The sequence below is a fragment of the Cheilinus undulatus genome, linkage group 3 (assembly GCF_018320785.1).
Source record: "Cheilinus undulatus linkage group 3, ASM1832078v1, whole genome shotgun sequence".
NCBI classification, from domain to species: domain Eukaryota; kingdom Metazoa; phylum Chordata; class Actinopteri; order Labriformes; family Labridae; genus Cheilinus; species Cheilinus undulatus.
In genome coordinates this window covers 30,959,855-30,980,622 of record NC_054867.1, presented here as the reverse complement: position 1 = coordinate 30,980,622, position 20,768 = coordinate 30,959,855, and the positions used below count along the sequence as shown (strand labels likewise).

General features: G+C 37.9%; 4 protein-coding genes across 5 annotated transcripts in view; 3 read left to right on the top strand and 1 right to left on the bottom strand.

The window, feature by feature from the left end:
- The first annotated feature begins 613 nt into the window (after window positions 1-613).
- Window positions 614-4,640, top strand: kbtbd12 (kelch repeat and BTB (POZ) domain containing 12). The gene is made up of 6 exons (XM_041816901.1): window positions 614-811; window positions 1,171-2,330; window positions 2,416-2,686; window positions 2,776-2,926; window positions 3,082-3,279; window positions 3,369-4,640. The coding sequence occupies exons 2-6, from the start codon at window positions 1,258-1,260 to the stop codon at window positions 3,536-3,538; spliced, it is 1,863 nt and encodes a 620-aa protein (XP_041672835.1). The 5' UTR covers window positions 614-811; window positions 1,171-1,257; the 3' UTR covers window positions 3,539-4,640.
- Window positions 4,641-4,647: 7 nt separating this feature from the next.
- On the bottom strand, window positions 4,648-7,842 carry LOC121529175 (interactor of HORMAD1 protein 1). Of its 2 annotated transcripts, XM_041816920.1 has the most exons (9): window positions 7,730-7,842; window positions 7,530-7,565; window positions 7,374-7,436; window positions 7,012-7,150; window positions 6,486-6,622; window positions 6,311-6,359; window positions 6,152-6,236; window positions 5,729-5,844; window positions 4,648-5,614 (listed from the first exon to the last, which is right to left on the bottom strand). In XM_041816920.1, exons 3-9 carry the CDS (start codon window positions 7,421-7,423, stop codon window positions 4,883-4,885), a joined length of 1,308 nt encoding a protein of 435 aa, XP_041672854.1. In that variant the 5' UTR covers window positions 7,424-7,436; window positions 7,530-7,565; window positions 7,730-7,842; the 3' UTR covers window positions 4,648-4,882. The 2 variants fall into 2 exon arrangements, with proteins under 2 accessions (XP_041672854.1, XP_041672846.1); XM_041816912.1 differs by lacking the exon at window positions 7,530-7,565 and having other exon boundaries at window positions 7,730-7,793.
- Window positions 7,843-8,710: 868 nt separating this feature from the next.
- Window positions 8,711-17,622, top strand: c3h1orf159 (chromosome 3 C1orf159 homolog). Its single transcript, XM_041783531.1, has 9 exons — window positions 8,711-8,903; window positions 10,884-10,964; window positions 11,059-11,143; window positions 12,054-12,149; window positions 12,290-12,346; window positions 13,463-13,597; window positions 13,770-13,795; window positions 13,920-13,944; window positions 14,221-17,622. The coding sequence occupies exons 2-9, from the start codon at window positions 10,893-10,895 to the stop codon at window positions 14,322-14,324; spliced, it is 600 nt and encodes a 199-aa protein (XP_041639465.1). The 5' UTR covers window positions 8,711-8,903; window positions 10,884-10,892; the 3' UTR covers window positions 14,325-17,622.
- Window positions 17,623-19,416: 1,794 nt separating this feature from the next.
- LOC121507178 (PPARGC1 and ESRR induced regulator, muscle 1) overlaps window positions 19,417-20,768 on the top strand; it is a 5,841-nt gene continuing 4,489 nt past the window's right edge. The window contains exons 1-2 of the mRNA XM_041783375.1: window positions 19,417-19,519; window positions 20,217-20,768. The exon at window positions 20,217-20,768 is cut by the window's right edge and continues 2,345 nt beyond it. Of these exons, the coding sequence (XP_041639309.1) occupies window positions 20,242-20,768 (527 nt within the window). The 5' untranslated portion in view covers window positions 19,417-19,519; window positions 20,217-20,241. The remainder of the gene's footprint in view (window positions 19,520-20,216) is intronic.

Here is a 20,768-nt window from a genome sequence, read left to right as displayed (position 1 = left end):
CCAAATGTCCATGCTCTTCACCCTATCTCTAAGGCTGAGCCCAGCCAGGTTCCCGTCTGAAGAACCCAACAGGACCATTCACGAAAAGCAGAGATGGAATTCTGAGGTCACCCAGTCAAGAACCCGCAGCAGCGTAGGGCCCCCATATTCTTTCAGTGCTAGTAATGGTTTTGCTTGATGTAAATATACATAATAACTACAGTAAGTTTACAAACGGTATTTTGGCAGATGGAGCTTCATAAACTCTGATTTTCTGAGTCAAACTTAAAGGTGAGGTCTGTTTTTGCCACATGGACTTTAAGTATACTGGGCCTTTAAGAGAACGCTGCCATGAAATCTGAATCCTAGCGGCAAGCCATGTTTCATTCCAGAGATGCATGCACGTGACTGAGACAGACAAACAAAAATCCCCCAAAACAAAGTTCATTACAATGCCAGAGTTGATTAAGGGGAGACAAATTAATTCTACAATATGTGAGTGTCATTGATTAAAAAAACTTCTTTTCTCCTGATCACTCAAACCCCTCTGACCCACTTGCTGCCTCCACAACACACCGTCTATTTTTGGGTTAGTAGCTCAGAGGGCCACAGCAGCAGAGGGGGTACATATCTTTGTCTCTTGCAATCGCTCAGTCCTTCTCTTAAACCCCTCAGACCGACACATTCGGCAAAAACAACACATGTAGTCTGATGAAACATGGATTAGTTGGGTTCTTAGACAAACAATAACAGAAGACAAGAGCTGATGACTTTGGCAAGACTTTTTAACGAAACTGAATCTCTAAAGTGGATAATCGTATACGAGTTAAGGGTAAGCATGTTATATACATTATGTTAGTTACATTTGTTTAACATAAGAATAGCTTGACAAGTTTTTTTTCCTACCAAGGCTATTTAATATGTAATGCTCATAATTTTGCAATTTCAAGGGTGTAGTTATGTATCTCTAAAAAGTGCTTAAAATGTGCTTTGAAATGTGTGAATTTATGACTGATTGTTTCTGTAATTAATGTAAGGTACATCTCCTTCATCAGAACCTAATTAAAGATGAAAATTAGTAGTGTCCATGCTCCCCTAGATGTAAAATTTCCCAACTTGCACGTGCTTATTAAACTGCTGATCAGTTTGATCTTTATGGCTACATTTATGTTCTTTATCTTTGTTTTTCAGAGACAACGCCCTGACTAATTCTTCATATTGTTAAAAACATTTATCTTTACATTGCTGAAAGAAATCTCACAAAATAGTTTGACCAAAATGGATCTTACAGCCAAACATGGCCTGGCCCTGCTCAACCAGCTCAGGAAGATGAGGGAGACTGAACATCTGACAGATGCGGTACTGGTTGCTGAGGGCATCAGCTTCCCTTGTCATCGTGTTGTTTTAGCTGCTTTCAGCCCGTACTTCCGTGTCATGTTCACATGTGGTCTACGTGAGTGCAACAACAGAGAAATCTTCCTGCGCGACACCCCTGCAGAGAGCCTGTCCCTCCTCTTGAACTACATGTACTGCTCAGACCTTCCTCTCACCAATGACAATGTACAAGGCATCTCCATCGCAGCTTTTCTCCTTCAGATGGATGAAGTCTTCGCTCGCTGTCAGCTGCACATGACTGAGAACATGGATGCCTCTAACTGCCTTGGTGTGTACTACTTTGCCCGAGATCTTGGTGTAGAGGACTTGGCTGACCGTGCTCAGCGCTTCCTGAGGCAGCACTTTGTCCAGGTCTGTCAAAATGAAGAAATCCTGGAGCTGGAAGCCCATCAGCTGGGGAGACTACTGACTTCTGATGACCTCAATATTTCACGAGAAGAGACCATCCTGGATGTGGTTCTTCGCTGGGTCAAATACAGCACCCAGAGTGATGGAGAGGTCCGGGTCCTGCACCTTCCAGATCTCCTGAGGAAGGTCCGTTTACCACTGATCAACCCCGACTATTTAAGAGAAGCTATGAAGAGGAACACAGATCTACTCTCTGATGGGGAATGTCTAGAGATTTTCAATGAGGCACTGGGGGCTTCTGGGATGCACCCCACAGCTGCACCACGCCAACTAAAGCTGCGATACGGCATGGAGACCACAGATCTGCTGCTCTGTGTTGGCAACGATGGTGATGGGATTAGGTCAAGATATGGAAACTATTCAGAGCGGAGTTTTTGCTATGCCCCATCCACAGGCCGAACCTACTTCATCACTTCACCTCGCTATGGAGAGGCTTTGGGGTGTGTGTGTGCCGGGGTTGTAACTGAAAGAAATGACATTTTAGTCGCCGGCGAAGCAAGTGCACGCAAAATAGCTCGACAGAAAGACATAAATGTTGAGATTTTCAGGTAAGACATCAGGTAAACCATTTGGCAACTCTGTACTGGCTTGCCTTTCACAGTTAGTATTGATGTTGATATATTTGCTTTTCAGGTACCGAGTCGAGGCCCAGGGAACCTGGGAGTACCTGACATCAGCAGAGTACCGTGATTCATATGCTTTGGGATCTCTGGGTGACACATTGTACCTTCTGGGTGGGCAGATGAAGCTGAAGAACCAGTTTCTTATCACTAACAGTATGGAGCGATGGTCTGTGAAGGGTGGACCCTGGCGCAGTGCAGCACCCCTGCCTCTGCCTTTGGCCTATCACAGCGTGGTCAGTATGAAAGATCGCCTTTATGTGATGGGTGGTCGAACACCACAGGTAAAGTCAAGAAAACTGTGATAAAATCTTAATTATTCCTGCACTACTTTTCCACTTATCTAATTCCCCCTTTCTTTTAAACTGTCTAGTCATACCGGGTGGATGATGAGCCTGACCGTCTCAGTAATCGCCTCCTGGAGTATGATCCGAACACAAACAAGTGGACAGAGCTATGTCCCATGAAGTACTCCAAGTATCGGTGCAGTGCTGTCACACTCAATGGGGAAGTTTTTGTGATGGGTAAGATTACCGTCGATTTAAATGCTCTACTACATTTTTGTAATTGCTTTTGATGAGCCTTCAGAGCCCCAATAGTGATCTTGCAGAATGAAATTATTTGTACTGGTTTGTTAGGAATTTGTTGTTGCAACTTGGTGGTAAAACCTATTTTGCAGGCGGTATTGGATGTGAAGGAGTGGACCGTGGGCAATCACGCCACTGCCTTGATGCTGTGGAGATCTACAACCCAGATGGAGATTTCTGGAGGGATGGACCCCGTCTCCCATGTGCCCAGCTCTCACTACGCTCCACCGCCTCTAATGCAGGGGTGGTGGGAGGCAAGATTTATGTGTGTGGATACTACAAAGGAGCAGGTAATGAGAGAATATCTGAATCTATCGTGTATAAAGTATCTTAATGCTTTAGACAAGTAAAAGTATTTTTTCCCCTCAACTTTCCTTAGATCGCCATGACATCATAACAAAGGATATTTTGGAGTTGGATCCATGGGATAAGCGTTGGACAGTTGTTGCTCGGCGTGCTCTGATGCATCACAACTATGATGTCTGCTTGGTGGCAAGTCTCAACCCACGGGGCCTCATGTCCCCACCTGCAGACCTAGTACCTCAGTGATGTCCCTGTTGGATCAGATCAGAGTCTGTGAGGGGGAATTAGTGGCAGAAATTACTTTTTAATGCACTTAATGCTGGGCCAAAGGCATTCACTTTTAAAGCCAAAGGTCTCAGGACCTTGCTTTATGATTCGCACATCAGTAGAGCATTGACAGATAGTATGTAAATAGCTTTTTTGTGTCATTTTCTTGTGTTTTAGCCAATACTGGTCCACTAAAACTTTAAACAATTTGAAATTGAGCATTATTTATCTAAATAATGGAACAAGTTATTGATAATAACAGAGCAGCTAGTAGTCATTATCATCACTAATCAATCTGCTGGAAACTTCTTTACTATTGGTTCTGAAATGTTTAAACAAAGTTTTTGGATTGCAGTCATATTTTCTCTGTTTAGTCTGCTCAACAGTTATCCTAAGATATTTACTCAAATGTCACAAATGATAATGAAAAACAACCTTTTTCAATGGATCAGCATTTCAGCAGAGAGCAAAGGACATTTGGTAAATGTGCCTAAAAATTGACTGCAAAGACTTATTAATCTACGGATAAACTAATAATTTCAGCAACTGTTACAATGATCAACAGAAATTAACAGTGGAAGAAATAAGTCATGACAAATGGGGCTGAGTGAATATTATGAAAAAGGGAATATTTTATAAGATTCACTGTTTTGTTTTTGTCGCATGCTTGCTGAAGCAGAATAAACTTGTTGAGGGTGGTAATAAATATGCACTTTAGCAAAGAAGCATGGTTGTTGGGGTGGCAGCCAACACTCAACACTTATAATCTATATAAAGTTAAGTTTTACCCGCATGTGAGATAATGCACATAAAACTGTAATGGCTGCCTTCCAGGCAACAATGCCTCCAGTCACTGTTTTCATACATAGACAACTCATGAAAATTTCCAGAAATTTTCCCAGAGATTCAAATGTGTGAATGAAAACAGCTGAATTTTTCCAAATAGGCTTTCCCAAGATGTTTCCCCCTCCCTTGTCTGACAGGGAAAACTTACTGCTGTGAGGGAAAAGCTACTCAGGATGTTTTAAATACACTTCAACAATGCTTTTTATTGTGGGAGAAAAATAAACAATCAATACTTTGTGGTCTTATGGCTCTAAGCTTTATTATCATGTTACATTTTCTTTCCACAGCTCTTCCACAAGAAGTTAACCATTACAAAAATATCTGATATATTTTCTATGTAAACTAGATTAACAGAATAAATCTACAACAAAGAGAACATATGGGAGAGGGGTTAAATATAGTACATCCTTGCCTTTTCTTCTACTACATACGCAAAAAGGAACTTCAATGTTTCACCCCTCATAGCCCTTTCATTGTCTAAAATTCGAATGCTGAATCCATGTCAAACAGTTGCAAAAGGCCTTCTTGTTTCACCGGGGTTCCGGTCCAGGACTCTGCTGAGAGCATCTCTAGGATGGGATCAATTCCTACAGGGCACAGAGAGCTGCTGCTGTCCTGAGACCAGCAGTTTAACGGCATGATGACACGTCCTTCTACTTTGGATCTGGTCTCCTTTTGCAGTGGTTTGCGACAGCTTGGGTTTGGAGCATCCTGGTTGTTTAATGTGTTTATATCATAACGCTCACAGAGAACATTTTGTTTTTTGTTACGGTTCAAGAGAGGCTGACTGTTTTCATCCATGACAGGCTGATTATTCCTCCGCGAAGGTACCAGCGGCCTCTTTTTGTGACGCCTATGAGCTGTTGGAGTGAATTTCTTCTTCACATAAATGCGGCTGGGATTCTGAAGTACAAAGCTAGTCTGATTGCCTTCAAGGTTGTTTGATTCTCGTGTTAGCTGTGTTGCCTCGAGCTGGTTGTTCTGCAGAGTATTTGAGATTTGCTGGTCCAGCCCTGGTGACGTCTGGATGGCACTGTCCACCATTCCTTTGGCGCTGGGTTTGGATGAGCGCTCTGAGGCTAAAGTGCTGATCAGCTTAAGAACCTCTTCGAGCATGTTTCGTTCTCTTTCCTGCTCCTTGCTCATACAATCCAGACTTTTCTTTAAGCATTTCAGGTTTGAACAAAGCTCTGCTGAATGTTCTCCTCCCTACAGGAAATGTTGAAAAATTAATAAACAGACATGAGAAATTCTGAAACATCTACCAGTCATGAAAAGATGAAATTGCAGTAATCTTGACCATGTTTTTAACAAATTAATTACCTTTTTAACTTTTTCCTCCAGTTCTGTTGTGATCTCTTTCTGGGAGTTCACTTTATCCAGCAAAGTGTCAAACTGTTGTGAAATGATACTCTGGAGACTGCTGATATTATTTTGCACTAGGAAAAATATTAAAAAGATTGAAAGGAACATTTTTATAATAAAATATTAAAAATTTTTTGTCCCTGATTACAATACCAAATGAAGATTACATAGAAAATAATCAGTGCAAAATAAATAAATAGAATAAAACCCAACTGTACACGTTCAAAATAATGGGAGATGGGAAATTATCAATGCTGGGCAAACAGCACCATCTTCTGGCAATAAGAAATGCCTACTATTTGACTTTATTTCCCCTGCAGAATTCCTCCAAGATCAATACTTTTAACAAAAAAATATACATCAGTATGTGTGGTAGCTTACATGTTGATGAAAATTTGTCAAATTGCTCAAGGACAGTTTGGTACACAGCAGTATTTCTCTCTGTGCTGGCAACTATTTGTTGGATCTGGAAAAAGAAAAACACTGCCTTTTAAAATGCTTGGGAAAAAATAAATAAGAACTGATGCCTTTAGCACTTACATTGCAAAGATTTTCTCGAAAATTATGAAGTTCTTTAGTCAGATAATCACTGTGAAAGCATAAAAATGATGGTTAAAAAGCTTTCTGGTGTGAAGTAAAGCACACTTTTTAATTGATCAAAACATAAAAACTCAAAACAAATGGCATTCTTCATCTGGTAAAAAAAGAAAAGTACCTGTCGGTTCTTTCTTTTGCCTTTTTCCTGTCCTCCTCAAATTTATCCAGTACCCCAAAAGCTTTGCTTTTATCCTTGAAGTCTCCAAACAGGAGAGGTTTGGTATGATAACTGCTCAAAAACTTTGGGTCACTGCCCTAAACAGCAAGAAAATACTAAAGTTAGGAGGTAGACTGAAGACGATTTCATGTCTGACAGGATTATTATTAATTTTTTCATGATCTCATTTGCTGTAATGGTTTCAATGACTGCAATTTACAGAATAAGGGAAAAGAAAATCCTGAATTTGATCACTTTCTTAGTCCATTCATGGGGACTCAAGTTTTAAGAGCAAATTTACTGAACTAATTTCTAATTTCTTAACTTCAGCTTTTTGCTGTAAAAGAAAACCATGAAAGAAAATCCAGAGAAGAAAAGAATTATATTTTCTTAGAATTACAATCCATAACAACAATTTACAGACATCACATGATTGTAGAGATGCTAGTTGGTATTTTCACCTGAAAATCAAGTCTATTTAGCTCACCTCTTGTGAACTCTGTTGAGAGGTCCTTGATGACAGACTCATTTCTTGGGATGCACCTTGAGAGTTTTCAGGCCAAAACTGGGACCCAAAGAACAACTGAGAGTCCATAAAATTGGAGTATCCATTAGTAGCCATATTCCTGTTGGAGATTTTGTCCAAGCAAGATTAAATAAGTTAGGGGGGAGGGATACTCATCATGTCTGTGTGGCAGAGGACACAGGCAAACTGAGCAGTGTGTGTACATCACAGATAAACTCAAAGACACACTTTGAAATATTTGCACATCTTTTTCTGACATTTTTTATAAGGAGCTGATAGACAATAAAGAAGATTTTAGTACTGTAGCAGACTTAGCTAACAACCTGTTGTGTTGGATGCTGAGCATTTCTTTTATGTTCCTGATGTGACTCATTTTGGCTTGTTACCTGTTTATAAAGACAGCATGTTAGAGGCAGGTAAAACTACTTTTTAAACAGAAAATATATGTGTTTAACTTCTGCGAGTTAGTCAGGGTTTACTTAGCACTGATGCTCATCTTGACCTTGCTCCACAAGCTAATTTTTAAAAAAAGGGAAGTTCGTTTCAATGCCATCGACAGTTTAACGAGAAATTCAAGTCAACCTACGCCAAAGACCCGTTTTCTTAAAGAAAGTACAGTACGAAATCCGCGGCTTATTGAATATTTGATGGTAATATCCATTAAAATAGTGTAACTTACAGTTCACACAGCCTCCGGCGGTGTAGGCACACAGGAAGTGCGCTCGCGACTATTTTAATTTCCCGCCGTGTGACCTCCACAAGAGTGTATGGCTGCAGCCTGGAGACCTCTTGGATACAGACCTCTGCCATACAGACCTCCAGGAGGAGACCTCAACGTCCCGTGCTCTAATTTTCAAAATAATAGATCACGTCTGGCCACTGTGTGTTTATTTTTGTTTTTGTTCATATATAGTTTAAAATATTAAATGAAGAGGAATCTATTTTTAAAATGAATGATAACGTCTGGTCAGGTCTATCTTGTTTATATTTAATATTAAATGAAGAGAAAATACTTCTAACTTTCAAAGAAAAAGATAGCGTGGGAGGAGTTCTTGAACTTCTTGTCTTCTATGTTATTTTTTTATGTAGATTTTTTTATATTAAATAAAGAAGACTATATATATATATATATATATATATATATATATATTTATGAATATTGTTTTTTAAATGTCATAGTAAACTCAGATAAATTATGTGAACTATTATTAACACACTGCTGATTTTGTTATTTAACTATAACACGTAAATGCATATAAATAGCTTTAGTATGTAAAACTGGTGTGAATGGACATGTGACCTGGAGTGTAAAGGCTCTTTGTGTAGGTCAGTCAGATGACTGGAAAAGCGCTTTACAAGCTCAAGTCAAGCCCATTTATTTAATTTGTGACATATTATTTACATACCCGGATACTAACAAAACGTTTGAGAAGCAACATAAATTACCCCATAAAGAAAATGCTTTCAAAATTATCTGACGTACATCGAAGGGGAGAAATAGTAAAACACGCTAAAAAGCGCTGAGTATATATAATAATCAGACTGGAGGTTAAACTAATTACACAAGAGTACAGATTTCTTGGCATGAGCGGTTTAAAATATCATGTGCGCGCATGGGATTTTATTTTGAAAATCATACCCGGAAGTGAGTATGCTAAATCAAAGCAGGTAGCAATGAGCTACGCACTGTAGCCCAGAGTATCTGTTGCTAGACTGCAGCGGTGTATTGGTGACAAAGCTGTCTATTTTATGAATGATTGTGTTGTGATACTTCTGTGGCGACGAGAGTTGACTGTGATAAAAAAAAAAAACACACCGAGGAGTTTGTCAGGCCAAAGCCTGGTGTTTGACTGGTGAGTTAACTTTTCTACAACAGCGTGTCTCTACTTAGTGTGTAGCTGTAAACGGTAATGAAAAACAAATTTTAAATGTATTAGAAAATGTGCCTCTTTGTCGCCAATATTGCTATTTTAGCCCACAACAATGCTAGCAAATTCACGGGATAACTTCATACCAGTGACAGGTGCTAGCTAGCTAAACACCTTGTCTGCCATTTTCTGAGACTTTGATGCTTACTTTACGCTTGAATAAAGTATTTGTATAAAACAATGTTAGAAAAAGGTAGAAGTTATGACTTGAAGTAAGTGTGCCGTGTACAACAATCGCCTTATTTTGATCCCTGCCCCCCTCATGAATACTTAGTCTGTGTGTCTGTGAGTGACTCATCTGTATAGATTAGATGCAACACTGACCAATATAAACATGCGCTTCATCTTAGTGTAATCCTGTATAAACTGAACTTAATCACAAGAGGATTTCAACTCGTTATTCCATATCAACCTAGCTAAGACAGGCAAGCCTTTCCATATATTTACAGGAGACAAACTTATTTTTTCACCCAAAATATGTATTTTATGTGCTGTTTTTGAAACTCAGATAGGCCCTTTACTGGAAAATAGTGTCACTGTAGTCTGCTCTGACAGCTTAAAAGTAATTATTATTATATAGCAGTGTTTGGACATAGACAATTTATGTTGGGCAATAATGTTTCAATCAGCCAATAATAATTGGGAACATTTCCATCAGAGATTTAATTAAGGGCAAGATAATGTCTTCAGGTTTCTTTTTTTTTTCAACGAACTGTTCAGAGTCCAATACATTTTTATTGATGCTGTGTCCAGAATGAGAGAAAAAAACAGCAAATACTTAGATTTAAGAAGCTTGTACAAGCAGAGATTGACATTTTTACTCCACTGTAATGTCATCCATTCACATTTTTTGTCTCTAACCTTATAAAGTAAACCACTTATTGTTCTTTCTCAAATATTACTTAACACAGGTTCCCTGGAGATCTCTACAAGATCTTAAAAAGTCTTAAATTTGACTTTTCAAATTTAAGGCCATTAAAAAGTCTTGTTTTTACCAGTGAGTGGTCTCAAAATATAGAGTACACACTGACTTAGATGTGTCTTTATCCAGTCTTTGTTTTCTACCTACCTGTATTTGATTTAAATCATTCTTTTTGAGTATATGCTTGTTGTGCATGTTATGATAAAAATCACTGTACCATATACTGATAAAAAAATAGGTATAAAATGTGGGAGAAAGCATCAAATTTGTGTGACTATGGGGTCTAGATAGCCTAGTGGTTTCGTTGTGTCTCATGTATTCAGACTGCAGGTTCAAGTCCAGCCTGTGGCAACTTTTCCAAATATTTCTCCTCTTTCTAACCTCCATTTCTGATTCTATCCACTGTCCTCCTTCTCTATCGATAAAGGCATAAAAAGCTCTAAAAATACCTTAAAAATGTTGCTGTTTATGACCAAAACATTTCTTTAACAGTAAATTAAACCAGATGATTTAGCTGTGGCCAGTGTAACTAGAAAGCTCACATGCCTTTTATTTCAGACCATTTGCCACACAGGTTATGAACCCTGTTAGGGTATTAACTAAATTTTAGAAATATATCATTTGGTTTTGGCGTATTAGTAAAACTGCTATATTAGGTTTAAAAAAAAATAAAAACTTCATTATTTCCTTTTTGATGATGAGGATAGGCTAAGGAAATAAAACACATTTATTGCACTGATGAAATACAGTCAAACTTAGTGTGTATATATATATATATATATATATATGTGTGTGTGTGTGTGGGTGTGTGTGTGTGTGTGTGTGTGTGTGGTTTGACAGTAGTTAAAGGAGACTACAAAATTTTGTAAACAGGCATCTGATATCAAACTTTTTGTCCTTATGTCAACTGGAAGGGGCAGGTGAGTGTCAATACAGTTAGAGAATTTGATGTCTGTTTACTTCATATCTGCTTGATTTCAAAGGGTTTGAATATGGCTCTGTCATTCCTGTTGGTCCTGGCTGCAACCGTGATCCTCATCAGACCTGAGACACCTGTGACTAAGGTACAAACCAAATGATACTCTGCTGATGTGAGCTTACTTCATGTGATTTAGTTTCTGGAGATTTGTAAATGTGTGATTGCTCTTCTGTCTTCAGGCCTTACATCAGAACTCACTCGAGTGCTGCGGCGAGAAACAGAAAGGGAACAACTCATGTTCAAATGACACTCACTGTGAACCAGGTAATGTGGATTAACAAATAACTGGCAGGACATGTTTGACTGTTCAAATCCTGATAATTTTCTCACCATCAGTGAGAGATCATTAAAGGATGGGATTCTCCTGATTATGTGCGTATCTTGCTTTGTGGCTTTGATAAATCAAAATTCACAATGCCTGGTGCCTCACAAGTTCTTAGAACTTGTTTTTTTAAATTTTAACATTTAATGTACATGGGTGGCCCCAGTTTTAATCCAGCCTGTGGTCTTTTACCGGATGTCTTTCCCCACTCTCATCCCATTTCTGACTCTATCCACTGTCCTCCTCTGTCCAATAAAGGCACTAAAAAGCCCAAAAATATATATCTTAAAAAAAAAAAATTGCCTTTTTTTATTAACTTGAAATTAGAAAAGCCGGTCAAAATATCAATTTTGTGGAAGATTTAGAATGACGACAGATTATATAGAGAAGAATATAACAAAATATTTAAGTGTATCCCTTTCTTCTTCTTCTACTTCTTCTTTATGTTGATTTCACAGTGAAATTATTGATTTGAAAACATTTTTAAAAGGTATGAAAAGGGAGGAAACTCACTTTATTTTAAATATATTATGCTTTGAGGTGTCACAGTGGTACACTGTCACCTCACAACAAGGAAATTTCTGCTTGAATCTTTGTCTGACAGGAAGTTTCTATGTTGAGATTGCTTGTTCTCTTTATGCATGCGTGGGCTCTCTCTGATTACTCCGGCATCCTCCCACAGTCCAAGGACATGCTCATTAGGTCAATTGGTGATGCTAAATTGCCCATAGGGGTGAGCATGAGTGTTGGTAATATATTTGTGGTTGCCTGATGACAGCCGGGATTGGCTCCAGCCCCCCAAACGGGACAAGGAGTATAGATAACGGATGCGTATTCTGGTTTGTTTTTCAGGATGCTTCTTGCGAGTCCTTGAGAACAGCAACACTGTTTGCATATTCTGTGACTCTGCAGCTGTAGATTTGGAAAACATCACAGTCTGCAACTACAGTAAGATCTCTTCTTTATCTAATCACTGTGGTTTTTAAATGGAGAAAAGTCTGAATGTTAAACATTTGGTCCTGTTTCTTGATTTGAATTTTTATTTTTTTTAATTTATTTTTCAACTTATTTATTTTTGCCCTCAACAGACTACACACTGGAGAGGAAGAACCACACAACTGTAACCACTGTCATTCCTAAAATCGGTAAGAGGTGGCATTGTAAGGATCTAGCAGGAGAAGAAAACTGACTATTTGTACTGGTATGAATAATGATAATCGTTATGATTATTTATGTTAATAAAAATGGATTATAAAAAACTTAAATTTATAGTTCAGGCTTTTATTTCTTCAGAATTTGAAATTATGCTGCCTTTATTGGGATGTAAATATGAAATGGGCCTTTGAATATTTTCAAACTAAATTTATTCACAGAAAACAAAGGACAAACTATGAAATAACAAAATGACAGGAAGATTAAACTGTGGAAAAATGTAAGACGGCGGAAATCAAATCAAATTTAAAAAATAAATTAAACTAATTTGATGTTTTTCTGAAGATAGTATATACATTTGCTGCAAATCTAGGTCGCATACCAGAATTATTCCATCTGTCTTGGATAAATGCTGCAGTCTGTCCTTGTTTTTTGTCTTGCTAAATGTATAGTAGCTTCTAATTGAGACCTGCCATTATTTCTCTAAATGTGCATCCACTAGGCCAGTAAAAGGGGCCACACCTTTAACTGGGATAAGCATTTATTTGAAATTGAATGGCGATCAGAATTAATGAGAACAGGGCACCACCCAGGGACCAGGGACCACAGACAAAGAAGCACACAAAGAGTCTGAATCATTTGCTTACAATTTGTTAATTTTTCAGCAATATTTTTGTATGAAAGTGTGAGGGAAAATTTGAATTTGAACACTGACTTTCACAACCAGCTGTTACCACAGTGCACAGGCAACACATTTGCTCTTTAAGTTTAATAGGATTCATTTACAGGGGCAGCAGAAATAAACACTGGAGTAAACAAATAGTGTCATACACTTGCATAAGAAGCTATGATCTAGGCAAGAGGACTGAAACAACATCCTTTCAAGTTGAAATTAAACGAAAGAAATTAAAACTATAAATGTGTCCTGCATCATTGATATCTGAGTGAATAAGTAAGTGAATGTTGTGAACATCTCATATAATGAATTTTAATGTTAGAGGAAATCTGAGTAGTCTACTTGTTTGACTTGTTTTAACCGAGTCAAGAGGAGTTGGTGAGACCATGTTTGTCACCAGCTGTTTCCTGTTTTGTGTGTTTTCTTTGAGCAGGAGGGCCGGGTGTGGCAGCCTCTCTTCTTCTGGGAACACTGTTGATCAGCCTGTTCCTGATCCTCTCTGTTGCCTCCTTCTTCTACCTCAAACGCTCCAACCGACTCCCAAGCATCTTTTACCGCCGCAACAAAGGTACAAACTGCACTACTCCACACACTGACTGTGGTTATAGTGGCAGATCTACTGCTCCTGTTGATCCACTGTTCCCAGTTAATCCCATAATAAGACATGGAAAACACAAAGATGTTGCCCTGCTTGATTGTTTTGTTTTACTCAAGTGTAACTTTTTCTTGCTCTTTTGCAGCCTTCATATTTCAACCAAGTGAAACAGTGAGTCAATTTTCATACATTATCATACTGTAAATCAGCTCTAACAATCTTGTCCTGTAAATAAAGACATTATTTGTGACTGTGTCTAACCGGGATGGTTTAATTTGTTTTTCTTCCTTTCTAGGCTGTCATGATCCCATCCTCCTCAGGTAAGATTGCTTCAATGTCTGCAACTGTTAACTAGCTCTTTTGAAACTGTAACTCTCTGAGCTTGCTGAACAGGTTGTAGTATTGTGTGAAGCTATTGAGCAATGAAAAACAGTCTAAAGTCTACCCAGGAGTACCAGGTGATAAAACTTTTATGGTCTGTAGAGTGATAAAACTCAAATGAAAGATGATTATAACGACACCTGTGCATGTCTCCCCTTGTTTTCTTTTCTCATGGGTGATTACACGTCCTGCCCTGTTTTGTGTTTCCTTTGAAGTGAGGAAGCCAAGATATGTGAGGAGGGAGCGGCCCTCTGCAACATCCACGCTGAGCAGTGGCACTGCACCCACCACATCTGCCACCCAAGTTTATAATGTGTAGGAGGAGGGCTGGGAGCTGCTGGTGCAGGTAGGAGAGAACGCTCAGGAATAATGCTGAGAATTTCTGATCATATGAAGGACCCACAGAGAGACCAGCTGATTCGTGCACAAGCGGCCAAATTTAACCTTAGCTGCTTTATATTACTACAGCTGCTACTTTTTCTGTATTTAAAAAATGTCACCAGATACTAAACTGTCAGTACTTTTAGACTCAGTTCTCATGTTAGGTTTTTTTTACACAAAAGAAACAGTTACATTTTTTTTCTGTAAATTTGAAACATCTCATATTGATTTTTCCACTCATGCTGCTCGTCTTTTCTGAGTCTCAACACTGTTATTGAATAGTTTTTATCTGATGTTTGGTGGTTTGTGTTTAAAAGTTGATGGGTTATATTCATGATTATACTGACATGTCTTTTAAAGGTATAGTCCGACACTTGGGAAAATATACACTTGCTCCCTCCTATTAATAAAAAGTATATGAGCTAGCATAGCTAGCAAAACACTAGCAAAACACTGGGAAAATGTACGACTCCTCTAACCTGACATGTCAGATCAGCTGTTTCGAATATCCATTTCATTGGTTATCACAGTCATCTGGGATAGCTCCCATAGAAAGTGCTTGGGAATGGCAGGACTTTACAAAAAATTCTCAGAAGGTGATTGGTGGAATGTCACATTCATGATGGGCCAATCAGAGCAGCAAGGCAAAATGTGGTTATGTGGAGGTTCTTCTCCTGGGCTGACAGATTACCTCTGCTGTTGCTTCTCTGCCAATAAAATTTATGCCAAGGCCTGTTTGGAGACGTGCAAAAACAACATCTGTGAAAACAAGCTTTGGTGTGGCTCTATGCTCTTGTTTTAAAAAAGAAATGTGGTTTTTCTGATTAAACTGGCAGCAGCCATTGGATACACTGGCAAACCCCACCCATAATGATCACAAACCCTTGCCCGTATCTCATACAGAATGTGGTACAGTTCTGGTAAAACTGCCATTATACCAAAGCGAAGTGCGAGCTAGTCACCACAGAAGTGTTAGCCATTGCAAACAGCTTTCAGTACAATTAATCCCTGCTAATAGCTACCGCTTGTTCTCCCTCAACAATGCTGATTGGTCAGAACAGTGTTCGGTTTGGCCCAAACATTGTGGATTGGAGCTTTTCAAGATGGATTTGACTGATGACAGAGATGGAGTCTGGCAAATCCATCCAGCTTTGCAAGGATACAACTTCTCATCTTATGCAAGGACTGACATTAAGTGGCTCCACCATTGTTACCCCTAGTCTAGGCACATTTCTTCATTTTAATTTAATCACAGTCAAGAATTAAGATTTAAAATGAAGAAATCTGGTGCAAAAGTAATTCACCCACAAAGTTTGTGATTCAGTGAGATCAGTTAAGAACATTTTTTAGCTGCATTGTGGTCTGACCAGCATGTCTTGATCAGTCTGGCCAGTGTGGCTAGAACCTTCTCTTCCTATGTTTTAATACTCTCTGTAACTCTCCTTTGACTCTGCCACGGATGTTTTTTCCTTTAAATGCTGATTTTACTTCTAGCCTGAAACAAGTGGTGTAAACGTTTTAAGCTTACTAAAGAAAACGTGGACCACAGCGTGCATCTAAGTGTACAAGTCAAGTGTAATGAGGCCTTGTGGGAGTGACAGCAGTGAAGTTGTCAGCCTTTTAGCTATAAAAAACCTGCAAAGTAACTTATGATATGTTGATGCTCTTGTAGTAATTATTGAGATCTTACAAAAATCACAGAAAAAACAACAGTGTCACAGGAAAAGGGGTTGTGAAATTATAGATTATGATTTACATTTTTAAAAACTTTTAAAAATTGTTTTATTATAAGGCAGTACTTACATTTACCCAAGTGAGCCACTAAAATAACCATCATGAGTAAGTGCCCACAGCACAATTATATTGTCAAACCCTGTCATAAGCTAAGCTTATTCCATTGTTGTTGTTTTTTCATTAAAAGACAAACCAGGCCAGCTGTTTTAAAATCCACGCAGGACAGGGTAATCTAACAAGTTGCTTTCTGTAGTTGAACTTTCAGCAGATCTCAGAATGTTATTCATTTTCTCATCTAAGTTGGACAAAGAAAATTCATTTAAGAGTGTTTCCTAAATGTCAAACTATTCCTTTAAAAGCAAAGCTTAAATGCTAAAGTGACCAAGTAGGGTTATTTTGGGACAAAGTGCCAGCCCAGTGACATTTAATGTAAGCTTTATGGAGGATTTTCTAAGTTTGTTAAGTTGAATGTGTGATTTTTTTAATGTGTGTGATATTTATTTGCATTTTATAACTGTGCACTGACTTTTCCTGATAACAATCAGAAAAACAGAATAAATAAAGAAGTTTACTTAAAGCTGGAAGGTTCTTCTGGTGGACCAGGATATTGTAAAGAGCATTACGGCAGCTGCTGTATGGACGGTTGTTGGATTCGTTTCTTGTCATTTTTGTATTTATTGTATTTGTGATTTTACCTAGAGGAACCAAGAATGTATCAGACATGTACAACATGCCATGTATCCCATATGTGAGAAATAATTTAAAGCATTGTAAACAAACCCACTCAAACACAATATTGTCTTCAACAGCAACAAAACAGTTTTATAATACATAACTTAAAATACTGTTTTTAATTCCATGACATGCCTCTTATAAATACATCAAAATTACTGAACTGTCTTGCACTTTATTACTCTAAAGTTATCAGCCAATAAGGCCATTATTTTAAAAGATTTACTTCTAACCTGTTGCCATGAGGTGTGATTGAGACTTTCTTTTTGTACCCATGGCAGCATTAAAGACTTGATTGCTATCTAATTTTGCCAAATGTCTAAAGAAAATGGCCTATACAGACGCCATTACTGTGATTACAGTGCCATTATCAGCTTTAAAAGCAGACAGGAAATGTTTAGTGAATAACTGAGTATTTGAATTATATCCAGTGGCCTTTACTGTACACAATCCTTAAACAAGGACAGTTAACCCATGTTTCATTTGCTGTGTAGAATTTATTTACGATTTTCAATCTTGATGACACAAACTTGTTTCCATCTTCAGTAAATATGAATCAATGTGAAGCAAACCAGTTAAAATGCAGCAGTCATTCCATAAATATTCCACTCTTTGCTTCTTTTGTTTGCTTTTGTATAACCATAAGCTGAATACATGTACATATTGTTTTATACAATGATGTATTGTTTTTGTATTGATGTAGATACCTATATTCTCGTCTGAATTCAATGAAGACTATTATGAAAACGTGTGAAATGTTGGAGAAATAAAGCACCTTTCCATAAACATTTGTCCCACTGTGCAGTTGTATAGACTTGTATGATCTTGAATCTTCATGTTTTTCAAAAGATTTGGCAATTTCTGCATTGTTTTTTTACACCACAAATTACATATTGGAATTTCACATAAATGCATAAAAAACAAATCTTAATCTGTTGTATTTAGCAGTTGAGAGATATTTGAATTAAAACTTAACTGTTAATACACAAAGTGGTTTTCAATGACAGGCTGTGTTTTTTACCATCCCAAATGTTTTCAAAATTTTGGTCGAGAGGTGCCCCTGACTAAGAATTTATGAAGTTAAATCTGTCAAATTTTATTTGTCGTCATTTTACTGTAAACCTTAACCATGCTGTTGATGTCTATTTTCATTTTTCTCTGTAGCTGATATAATTAATAGCAATTATGTCAGAAATATCCAAGTTAGACTTACCACAAGCTACCTAAGTCACAAAAGTATGTGCTTCTGTAGAAGACAAAAGTTTGTTGATATCAGCCTTTCTTTAAGAAAATAGATTGTTCATTCCTTATCAGCCGAAATACTGAAGTACCCACGGTCATAGCATGACACACCAACGTCTTGGATATGTGGGGCCTGCTGTAAGCATGTCACCCCTTAACAACAACTTTTGGGTGTTGGTAATGACAATATATGCTGCCGCAGTATGCAGCAATACATATCAATGCAAACTAGAATACATTACTGCATTATCATTTACAATGTAAACCTGATAAAGATTTGTGGTTTGAAAAACTATCCCTAAAAACGAAATGAATCCAATTTCTTATAGTCACGAGTATTCAGGAAGCTGGTGGCTTAGTTCCTGGAATAAAAATGTAGATAAAATGATTTTGAAAAATGTCTACGGATGATCTGAGCGGTGAATTTACTTCTGGAACTAAGAAAGAACTGTTGAGCGCTGTAGAAAAAGAAACCGCAAAACAAACATTTCAATAACAAACGAGGCTACACATGCCTTGGATTTTAATTTCTCCAAGTTAATATGAAAACCTTGATGCTAAATATGGAACATGGAATAAACATTTGTGATGCTGCCCCACCCAACCATGCTGTTTAACTCCTATGTTGTAGAGAAAATTGATGAAAAGTTATTTTCAGAACTGCATTAATAGGTATTAAGAAGTTGGTACTTATTAGCAGTAAAATCTGTCTCTTTTGATAGAACTATTAATTATTTGACAATTCAGGGTCGCACTAACTTTAGGCTATTTAGTTAAGGATGTGATATAAACTTAATTGATCCCCACTGGGTGAGTTGGTTGTGACAGCTCAAACTGAAGAAGAGGGGAAGTTAAGTGACAGATAACAAAATAAAAATAGATAAAATACAATAATAAAAACAGTAATGATAATAAATTAATGATAATGAGAACTATTATCACATAACATACTGATTGGATTTTGTGATACATCGTTTTTTTGGAGAAAATAAAACTTGTTTACATATTTCATAGGTTCTTATTTTAGAATAAAAACAAAGTATGTTCAACTTAGAACACTTTAAATTTGTTAAGTTTTGCTATCTTAAATCATAAAAATACCTGTAATAAATATCCACTGTGGTTAAAACTCAGCTTTCATTCATTCTTTTCATGTCAATAAAAACAGGATTATTGATCTTACCTCTAATAAAAGCCCAAGGGCTTGTATTTTAGGTCCCTGAATGTCACACCTCTTGTAACGGGGGGCAGACGTTTACGTGGTGCACAGTCACATGTGACTGGATATACTACTCTATTTATAACAGCTGAGAGCAAGACCCCAGACCCACACAGACAAGGACAGACGGACATCAGAGCTGAAATGTCCCTGCAGACAGAAAGTACCAACACCTTCAAACTGGACACTTTGTCCTCCTGTAACAGGTTGGTCATTCTGTCTTTTACTGTATGGACTCAGATTGTCTGATTGTTTATGTTTAGTGTTGATTGTGTTTCTAGAGAAGTATTTTAGTGACTATGACAGCATGTAAACTGATCATAGTCTATTAAGGAGAAAATGAAAGTGATCATTGGAACTTAGTATTTTTTTCTGTAGATTGAACAACACTGCAGCCAGAGTTTGACAAAATGCAGTAATAACTTATAAGAAGTCAGTGTACTTACATGTAGGATTTACACTGCAGTAATTGAACTCTGTACAAAAACCATCACTGAGTATGTTTGTAAAGCTCATTCTGTTTCATGTACCATGACATTGAACAGCTGGATTTTTCATATCAGGTCACATGACTTGGAGTATTTTAGGGTCTGTTATGGAGCCTGTGGCCGTGCTGTTCTGGTGTGGCTTTGCCTCTTCACCTCTAAAGCTTTGAACTAACACAGGAGCTCCTTTGCTTTCGGAGCAATTGAGTCCTAATGACAGCTGATTACAGCTTATGTTGAGCTTAAGATAAACACTTGCTCTATATTTAACTCAAATATGTTGATGTAACAGTCACTATAATCTAGGACGAATATCAAGGATGCACTGATAAACACTGCTTCAATTATTTTTTCCATGCTAAACACCTAAATCTGTAGTCTTACAACTTTAATCTTTGTGTTTTCTCTTTTGTTTTAGATTGAAGGGCATGTGAGGCAACAAAATGGATGATTTAGACCACAGCATTCACATTTCAGAATACGACTGGACAAGCTTCTATGAGGACAGTGAGGAGTGTGATCTGTTGCAGCCTTCGCTGGCCTGTGCCGATCACTCAACCCTCAGTGATTCAGAGGATTCAGGAAACTCAAGTCCAGTCTTCATCACAGGACAGCGTGAGCTGCAACAGAGCCCAGATGTAAACACTGATAAAAATGAAATCAGCATTGCACCATGGTGTGCGAAAGAAGTGCAGAATAATCCGAGTAACCCAGGGGAAGAAAAAGACAATCAAAACAAAAAGGCTGAAGAAGACAGCGAGGCCCGAGTGAGCTATGAAATTGGCCTCAATTCTCCTGAGGGAAACACAGAAGAGGTGCACGGCAGGGCTGCAGGGGACGCAAACCATGATGTCACAACCACACTGAAAACTGAGCAAATAAACGCTCAGTCATCTTTTGGAGAAGTAGTCGAGCTGAAAGAAGACAATGGAGACTTGCAAACAGAGAGTGACACTTGTGAACTCAAACC